Consider the following 10,000-nt stretch of genomic DNA (forward strand, 5'->3'; position numbering starts at 1 on the left):
TGGCTACAAGTATAGCCAAATCAAGATGAGACGGGACGGACGGTCAGAGGCCGCAGCGGGACTACCATAGGAAAGCCCGCCCCCGCTAGCTAACATAGATATCTATTCCCGGATAGCAGTAGTCTCTATGTGAATCTCTTCCCGACCAGGCCAGGCCGAATCGGGCCACCACTTGGGATGGGAATGGCTCAGCCCACATGCATCATTTGATGAAAGCACTCCAGTCCAGTCGCCTCCGTTAGATTGGCTTGTCAACCACCGGACCGTAGCTCCTCACCAAATCTCCGCTTTTACACTCGGGGCAACACAGCACATGAGTAGTTCGCTCCAGGACCCCACCCCCTCGAGAGCAGGATGCCGGCCGAGATGGAGCTGGGAGCCAACCTATACTTTCCTGGGGCTTGCCTTGCCCCAACATCTAATCTAAATAAAGGGCGGGCGCCGAAAAGGAACCAGCCCAGCCTCTTCAAGAAAGCTTTGCTTGGTAGGCGCTGCCCGGACAATGCTCTGCACACTTTCGTGTGCAGTTCCGCCCCCTTCCCTTCTCCCATGCTGAGTCACAGGCAGCGCCTCGGAAAGCACGGACGAGCCACATGCAGGGAAACTTGCACGTGTGGTTCTGGCCGGGGACCCCGGTATACTGTACTAATATGTGTAGGTCCCCGTAATTCGAGTGAGATTGTCATGGCGCAAAAGCAGATATGGTCCGGTATTCCCTTGTTCCCCGTATTGGTTATGTTCCTCATTTCTCGTCTAGCAGAAACTAATCGAGCTCCGTCTGATCTCCCAGAAGCGGAAGCTGAATCAGTTGCAGGCTATAATGTAGAATATGCGCGGGATGCGATCCAACATAGTTCACTGTTGGCGGAAGCCAATGTCCCGGGGTCCCGGGGACTCATTCTGACTGAAACAAGGGGTGGGTCTTTACCAACTTCAAAATCAAAGATTGTTGGGAAGCAATCAAACTACTGCGCGGGCTACCGCGCAACGGCTTTCGCGCGTCGCGCTCATTCCGTTGCTTGGTTGGTCTACGATCAGCTAGCGCGCCCTTTGTGTTGTAGTAGGGCCGTTGCTTGTTGGGGCAGGGCACTCTTCACTCTTCATTCTTCATTCGAAACTAATGAATGTCGGGTCGAGGGTTTCTGCCTTGTTATCAAAAAGGGGAGTTGGGTAAAGCAAACTCCCTCCTTGGACGAGCACGGGGCTTAGTCAAGTAGAACCGGGTTGCGCTGCTTGATGCTCCGATCGAAAACAAATCAGTGGGGCCATGCCGGTACGACAGAATATGCGTTAGAAAGGTCAATCCCTCCCCTACGACACCAAAAAAAACCGGGCCGAACTTCTAAGCCAAGCCCGCCCGCTTCCATAGAACAATATCGTGGCAACGTAGACCTAAGTGGTCATATTGGATCCTTGGGAACCATCACAAGTACGGCCGGCCTATATTTGAACGAGAATGCCGTGTCGTCCAGCGAAGCCTAGAAGAAGGTGACTCGGAGCCTAGAAGAAGGTGACTCGCGCAGACAGCTGACTCCTTTTCAATAGAAAGGAATAGCCAAACCAACCCAGCTGGCTGGTCAATCTCAGAGATCTTATCGGCCGGCAAACCGGAGACGGACGACCACGGTCCCGACCTTACCAGCACCGGAGGTTTACTAATCAATGAACCCCCGAAACCTACTTTCTTTTCTGACAAAGTCAACCAAGCGAAGAAAAGCCTTACCCCTATATAAAAGAAAAGCGCGCGCCAGAACAAGGCGAGCCAAAGGCTCGCTTTCGCCCAATTATTAGTAAGGCGCGCGCCAGAACAAGCAAGGGATGAGCCCAATGGAGAGTAAGCTGATTTACAATCAGCCTGATTTACAACCAGCCTGCGGTCGAGCTGATCGTAGAGCACTCTCTCCCGGTGGTCGAGCTGATCGTAGAGCACTCTCTCCCGGTGGTCGAGCTGATCGTAGAGCACCGTTGCCTTGACTCTGTTAGGGGCGCATCCGGCTTCTTGCTTGCTGGGCATGCTGAAAAATGGATGCGCGCTAGCGCGCGCCCTGTAGTTTTCTTCGCTCCGGAGTTTGCTCTTGAGCGCACTCCGGCGAAGCGGAAGGGCGCGCTAGCGCACTCCGGCTTGAAAGCCTTCGTTTGCTCCGTTTGCTGGCTTAACAGCAGCGAGCTCCGCTTTCAGAAGCGAGCCAGAGTAGCGCGCTAGCCTAGCTAGCTAACGTTTTTCAGCTGGCTGTTATGTTAGTTGTAGCGCGCTAGCGCGCCTTCCCTCCTTCTCTCACTTCGGAAAGATTTAGCAGTATTTTCTTATGATGACCTGGTCGAGAGAGTACGATACATCGGTGTAAAAGATTGAGTGGGATCTGTGAGGTTGGTTATTGTAAGGCCTGGCCTGAAGTGCGCGGCTTACGAAAAGGTAAGCGGTTAGGTTGACTTTGCCCCCATTTTTTGCTTTTTCTGAATCTGAATCTAATCCCATTTTGATTCTCCGCGGGATCTCTGTTTCCCAGCCACTAAGGTTCCGTTCGGTCCTCTTCCCCATGGGTATGGTATATGAACGTGAGAGCAGAGCAGGAAGTTATAGCATAAGAAATCCTTCTATTCCAATAGGCCGAGTGAACTGCATGTGTCCTGCCTCCGGGGAATCACGCCTATCGAATGAATGATTGAAGAAAGAAATGCACTTTGTCCAGAGTTCGTTTTTCGACACGCCTTTTAGCTTAGCTCGTAGTGGAGCAAAAAAAAGACTTTTTCAATAAGCCCCTTAGGGAGCGGGGCCCCTCTCTGATAAGGAAGGAAACGATATAATCTCAATTTTATGACAAATCTGGTTCGATGGCTGTTCTCCACTAACCACAAGGGGATAGGGACTCTATATTTCATCTCATTCTATTCGATATTCTCGTTGATGTCGCGTAAGCTCCGCGGTGGCCTATTAAATAAACTATCTAAAAGAGAAATCGTGTTGCTTAAAGCTCATTTTTTTAAATTATTATTTTGCATTTTGTTTATACTCATAAATAATTATCTTTTAGGTGTACCACTGTTTGTTTTTGCCGACGATGGGGATGAAGCCGGGTCAGAACAGGAACCCGAGGCTGGCGTAGGCGCACAAGAATCCACAGGCCCCCGCCCTCTGGGAGAGGGTGCGCCTAAAAATGCTTCCAATTCTACTCCAACTTCTTCCGCAAGTATTTCAACCTCGTGTGAAGCGCATTGCTCGAGTGAGAGCGATTCAGGCGGGGAGATATACTACGATGCAGAGGCGGAATCATCACCGTTTACTGCAGAGGAGCGGGAGGACTGGGAGAAAAAAATCCTTTCCACCTTTCGAGACAAATTAAATCATTTCGAATCAGCTCGCTCTTTCCCTAATAGGGACTTAAACTTTATATCGGATAGCGATATAAAATCATTTTTAAACTTGGGTCGCCATCGTCTTGAACTCAATAAAAACGATCTCGTACGTTTATACGAGAAAATTCAAGACGCCAGCGACAGTGGATCAAAAGATCCCTTTCGACTTCAAGTCGAAATGTTCATAGGTGACTATGGTCACTATGGTGACTATAATAAAAAAGAATTGAATGCTCAGACTTTTAGCGACACTATGTGTTTTTGCTTTTATTTTGTTTGTTTTAATTTAAACAGATGATGAATGTGTGCAATGGTATCGGTATCGTCAAAAAATGAGAATGATGAGCCCGCTCCATTTGTGTGGTATGAGGACAGGAAGTTGGGATGGGGGTGTAGTCTTGTTGTGCGATGGTACCGTCAATAAGAACGAGGCCCGCCCCTGAAAAGGGGCGGGGAAAGGGAAGTGGGCAGAGGGTTCCTTTCGCTTGAGAGTACACTACGTCCGGTTCACCAGATTCTACCACTGCTTTTAAAAATGATACGCGCTTGCGTACAGTTATTGCCTTTCTTTCCGCTCTTACTGTAAGGATTGTCGATCTTTAGCCCCCGCCCTTGGTTACGCTCAATTAAAGTTGCACCCGATTTTAGTTTTGTTTGGGTTAGTATGTAGTATTGACTCATCAGGGGGGTTGGTTCATGGTATAGGAAGAAGACACAGGGGAGTTGGAATGGAATATAAAGATTTGGTGCCATGTTAGCTCTGTTCTTGTACTTAGTGTCGCGTAAATCTGAGTTGAGGAGAGAAACCGGCAACTTTCCACCCTTTTGGGCTCGGTTCGAGGACAGAAGTTTCCCAATAAGACCATTTCTCCCAAGGCAGCTATTCGCGCCACATGGACCACAGGGAGCTGATGGTATGTATTTGGGGAATTTCGAGGATAGGTATTTAGGCGCATACGGTGCTTTCAACTTGTATGGGTGTTTTTCTCCGTGGGCAGCGTACACGGCGAATAAAAGGCAACTACCCTTCAAGATAGCTGAAGGCAGAGGCGCCTTACTCCGATCGCCAGATAAAAAACCGGAGTGGATATTAATCGTTCAACCTCAAGAATCAAGGCCTTCCGGTTGAGCGACGCCCTCCTATATTCGTATTTGCGCGATACCAGACTCGTTCTGGCGGTTTGCGCTCTCATTGGCTTTTCCGCGTGGTGGAGATTGGCGCCATCCCGATTGCTGGAGACCCCCAATCCCTTTATTCCGGGGACCTTGGATTGTTGTTTTCGGTAGTTAAGGACACATTTGTAAACCACATTTGCAGCTCGCATAACGTTAGCAGTCCTTGCGCCTGCGGGGAACCTCTTTCTTATCTTAATAGTTCAGCTAGAATTCTATTTGAGGCTCCCTCCTTCTATCCCTTGCTACTGTTCAACTGGAGCGGAATATCCTTTGCCCTAGGGGCTCGGGGATATAACCTAAGCTCAAAAAACAAGCACTACCGCGAAAGGAACAAGGGCGAGATGGATAGGCTAGGATCGGGGAAGGTTGGAAGCTCAACCATCAACAAAAATGCTCGAGAGAAGGGCTGGGCTCTAGAATAGCGTTTAAGCCGTGCGTGTTGAACCAGCTCTTTGTTGGTCACATATGAGACCGATCAAGTGTAGGAATTAGTGCTGGAAATTGACCCGGAAGGCAATGATAATTGTCTTATTTTCATTAGAAGTATAGCTATAAGAGAGCTATATAGCTGAGGTGAGCGAACAAGCAAGCCTCCTCTCATCCCACAGGAGGAAAGCCATATATATATTGCCTAGGAAAGAAAAACAAGAAGAATAGGGACCTTTCCTCCGATATGGGAGATGGGTGTTAGAATAGAAGCATCGGCCCCGGCAAGCCGATATGTTGATTGCTAGGAAGGCTGTTATGTTAGCGGAACCAAGAAATAAATATCATAGTTATCATCCCATCCGTTGTGACCCTGACACGGCCTTAGTTAGACCGATTGCCTGGGCGGTCAGAAGTCAATAAGATACTAGCTGGTACGAAGCAGGTAAATTGTGCAGGATCGAGCCGCCCTGAAAGCAATTCATTCGGGCCTTCCTGCTGTACAGCCACAGGCTTGTGGTTTGATCTGAGTTTGTGCCGATCCAGATGATATGCTTAAAGCTTCTTTGTTTGGGTTGGCGCTCAGTCTCGAACTGAACGAGGGCTATCCCATTGAGTGGTTTCATCCCCGGTCATTCGTCTCCCCGAGATGAGGTATGGTTTGACTCCGTTACTGACCTCTATCTCTTTTCCACTACTTCTACACCATGTCCCTGTTCCGCCTTCTAGGGCTTGCCTAGCCGTTCTCCACGCACTAACTAGGGTTTGCTTAGCCGTCCGCTCTCCTTTCGTTTGGCCACTTGAGGGCCCAATCCTGGCATTTCAGAATAGTCCCACGCGAAGACGTCTCGATACTCTCAACACAGTTGTTTCATCTCTTCCGCTTCCCTATCATTCAAGTTTGCACTAATGAACACAGGGCGGGGATCATTTTCAGCACCGAGGTCTATTTCTTCTTTGACCTCATCTTCTGTTGGTTTCTGGGTATCTCTATTTCCCGCATTGCTTTCATGGCTGTCATCTCCACTGTCATCTCCAGCACGCTCTTTATCTTCATCAGCCTATGCTGAAATGAAGTTTATGGATAGGGTAGAAAAGTCAAAAGAGTCTGAGTCACATGATACCCTAGCGGGTTTTCGGGTGAACTATACCCATATGAAGAATCTTCTTTTTGTAGTATTTCAGTATGGTTCGTAACCAAGACCTTGTCCTTGATATTTGTTCTTGAAGACTTTCACCGGTTCGCGGATACCTCGTCCCTTGCCCTTGCCGAGTCCAACGGGACGTCAACAATTGTATCCCATGTTTTGCATGATATCTTTAGCTTGGCGACTGTAGCCCTTGAATCGCGGCTTCCCTTTTGTGCCAATCGGCTCCGGTGGTGGATCTCTTGAGGGAGAGATGAAGCTCGATGAAATATGATCGCCTTAGCCAACCTTTGGGGGGAACGATGAAAGTTGCTCCTTGCTCTTCTTTCGGCACCGAGACTTTCACTATTTTATGTGGTGGTGTGACCACGGATGGTTTTACGACTCGAAGGTACTCTTCAGTCTTAGTAGCCTTCGGCTTGATTAGTTGATGAGGAAAAAGGATGATTTTTGACTTTGAAGCTTTAACTACTTTCACCATGTGCATCTTTTTCTTTTTTGGAGTGTACATGATGTCAGCATAAGCTTCCTCACTTAGAAGTTCAGGCAACTCGGTTGTCTGACTTTTTTATTATTCCTCTTTTGAACCATCCTCGTGACGCTTTGCATCGGTACAATAAGCTTTGACCCCTTTTTAGGGTATCAGCAAACACCGTCTTCACCTGTTGGTTCTCATCTACATATTTGAAAGACTGATGTAATGTAGGGGGAACGACACAATTTTCGTGTATCCAGGGCTTCCCGAGGAGTATGGTGTAGGAGCTATCACCTTCAATGACATACAAGTTACCTTGGTCTCGCTGAGAGCCTGTTCGCAATTTGAATCGAATTTTGTCCAGGGCTCTCTCTGTGGAGGTTTGGAACCCTGGATTACAACATTAGTTTTACTCAACTTCTTGGGAGGTATGTCAAAGACAGCGTAATGTCTCCCAATGGGTATAACATTCACGGCTGACCGGGGGTCTATCTGTACTCTTGCTTGGGAGCGCGATTTCCCCTACATAGCCAGTGATGTATATCGGGCGATTGTTCTTCATCTTCCCAAGAAGCCGATCCTCATCCTTAAAGGATATATTTGCCAAACAAACTCAACCCCCTTCCTTTTCCCTTCCCCACCTTCCCTGCTTATCCTTTCCCACCCCCCGCTTCAGCAGACACTTAAGCAGAAGAGGCCTTTGGTCCTATGGGAAAAGAGAAAGATGCTACCAAAGGAAGGCAATGAAATTGTTTTTGTTTCGAATAGGTTTGCGTCAAGGTATGTTTTTTCAAAGAAATGTTTTTGGCTTTTTTTCCCCTCTTCCTTCATTCAGAGAGGGTGTGGGCGCTTAGAGCCAGCAATAAAGCTAGCGAAGAGGGACCCAAAGCAGGAGCTTGTTGAAGCTCGCTCTGAAACATGGGCAAGGGTGCCTTTAGGTAGGGTAAAATAAGGGACAATAGTGCTAAGCAGCTTTTCCCGAAACAACGGTTCTTGTTTTTCCCGAACCAAGACCTCCCGTCCTTTCTCACGAATCTGGTGATTTGGATTTGCAATGCCTATGGAGAAGAAGTATGGGGCATAATCATTCAAAGAAGCAGACACACCCGCTCTGAAGCAAAGTTAGTTATCTTTCAGATTGTAGATAGAGGAGATCCCGCTATAAACGAGAGGATCAAGTTACTGCATCCAAAACAAAATAAGTTAATGTCGTTTTAGGTATCCGAAAGCGAAGTTAAATCAGTGGTCAGCCTTATGATGGAAGGGCAGCTAGGGTTCGTGCCTCCGTCCTTAGTAGTTCCTCGATATCCATTCCGTGGCAATCCATATATTATATTGGTAGTTTCTTTCTGCCATTTTTTAGCAAGAAACCTATCAAGATGCCCGATAGAAAATAAACGTAGTAGGGAATCGATCAGAGAGGCCCTTTTTCCCTATGGGTATAGAACCCCAGAGGAGGATCATAGGGACTATTTTCTTTCCATAGACGAAAAAAGAGAGGCCATTGACAAATCAATCAAACGAGACTAACAAAGAAAGTAAGCGCATCCTGCCCCAGGGCAGTAGGTCGGATTGCCTAAAAGAATTTCCCTACTCTCAAAAAGAGTACACTTTTGACAGTTTCCCGACCTCAATCATTCCATCTTGAGTTCTTTCCACAACGATCGACAAAGTGGCACAAAAGGGCATTGCACTTTCACGTTGCGCATCCAATATTGCTGAAGCGCGGAATAGCGCTGCTTGGCTGCAGCTCTCCTCCCATCCCCCGTTTCGCTCCGGCCATCCACCTTCCGGTTGAGGCATTCCAACGGCTAAGGTGGGGCTTCATTCAGCTATCTTCGAAAAGCCGAATGCAGAGTGCGCCGCAGGTTGCGCGAGGTTGCGCGCGACGATCGTCTGCACCGATTCTCTGACCGAGATTGGGAAGGTTTCTCTTGCGCGTGTACTGACCATAGAATTGCGTAGTTAGTGGTCCCAATCGTGATGACTCCCTCATCACGTTAGGTCGAGCTGAGCACGACTAGAAGAACAAAAGATAGGGACTGGCGCGTAGTAGGCTTCCTCTTCAGTCTTGGTTCACGGTTTGAGTCTCCATTCACTGATTGGCCCGATAACGGTGACAGTGTTTGGTTCCAGTATTGGGTCTCGCTCTTTGGACTTCGGTCTACCGGACCTTGTTTCACTCACCGCCTTTCTCACTTCTACTTACCAGCCATATCATACAGCTCGAACTTGCCACAAATGCCAGAGCATGGCTAACTGCTGCTCCGCCGGGGGCTTTGCACCCCTATTAGATTAGAGCTTTCGCGCCGGTCGCTGACGCGATAGGCTTCCATTCAGGTCTCGAATCTATATGCTTAAAACTTCGCTAACACAAAGTTGATCTCGCGTTTTGGCTCCTTGAATCGCCTCAAAACATGTGTTGATTTTGACGCATGATCTATTATTCAACCAAACATTAAACGTGAACGAGCTCTTTAGCGCCCTATGGCGCTGCTACTGTGATGCTCGGTGGAAGGTATTCCGTCAGGGCGGCTGCTGCTTCGATTTCGCTTCTTTCAAAGTGCACTGCACTGACTAGACAAACTAAACGGCACTAAAGCTTTAACTGACCCTGCCCACCACCCATGAAAAGAAAGACTACATAGGGCCTCCTCAGCCCTGGCCTGGTTCAAATACCATTCTTTTTCACTTTATCCTACCCCGCTCACTGCCCCTCAGGCTTAAAAAAAGCCTTTTCGTTGTCACCACTTACCTAGATCGATATGGCTAGTTTTCGTCTGCTATTTCTAGCTTGAATTAAGGCTTCGAAGCCCCTCCCCTCTCTCTGTAACTAGAGAGGTAGGCAAACCTGAGTTTAGAGCCACCTCGATTCGGGATGTCAGAACACCAACCGGATCGGAAACCGAATCCTCAACTTACTTCGGAACAGGTTCGAGAGCTTCGATCGAAACCCTTTCCTATCTAGTGTCAGCTGATCCTTCAGCGTCTGCTTCTTCGTATTCGGATTCGGATGTGTCTGCTAATGCGGATTCGTCTTCTGCGAGTGCCTCTGTTCAAGATTCATTCTCCCTTTTTTTTACTTGAAAATTACCTACAGGCTACCCAGCCTCTTTAGAGTCCATTCAGGATCACTGATCACTAAGAGAATCGTAAGCTTCATTTCAACACTCGAACCTCGAAACACAAGATTCGGCGCACGGATCAAAACCCTTCTTCCCTACTGCTGCTCCGCTGTCCTCTGACTTGGCTATGTTATAGGGAATAATACCGCTAAAAAAGACCACTTACTAGCAGATGTCACGCTGGGGACTCTTTCATATGGCTGTAGGCACCATAGAGTAGGGCAGAATACAACCAAGCTGGCTTTCTCCAAGTCGTGTTCAAGTCAGAAGTTAGAGCTCAGAAGCTTACCTGTGAC

General features: G+C 48.0%; 1 protein-coding gene across 1 annotated transcript; it reads left to right on the top strand.

Annotated features, from left to right (window-relative positions):
• The first annotated feature begins 10 nt into the window (after window positions 1-10).
• On the top strand, window positions 11-2,444 carry LOC122089809. Its single transcript, XM_042659496.1, has one exon. The coding sequence runs from the start codon at window positions 355-357 to the stop codon at window positions 1,207-1,209; it is 855 nt and encodes a 284-aa protein (XP_042515430.1). The 5' UTR covers window positions 11-354; the 3' UTR covers window positions 1,210-2,444.
• The last annotated feature ends 7,556 nt before the right edge of the window (window positions 2,445-10,000 follow it).

Source organism: Macadamia integrifolia, chromosome 9, assembly GCF_013358625.1.
Source record: "Macadamia integrifolia cultivar HAES 741 chromosome 9, SCU_Mint_v3, whole genome shotgun sequence".
Taxonomy (NCBI): Eukaryota; Viridiplantae; Streptophyta; class Magnoliopsida; order Proteales; family Proteaceae; genus Macadamia; species Macadamia integrifolia.

What these genes read in the sequence shown, in the direction of transcription:
- LOC122089809 (XM_042659496.1), top strand. Translation starts at nt 355, where the DNA reads ATGCCGGCCGAGATGGAGCTGGGAGCCAACCTATACTTTCCTGGGGCT.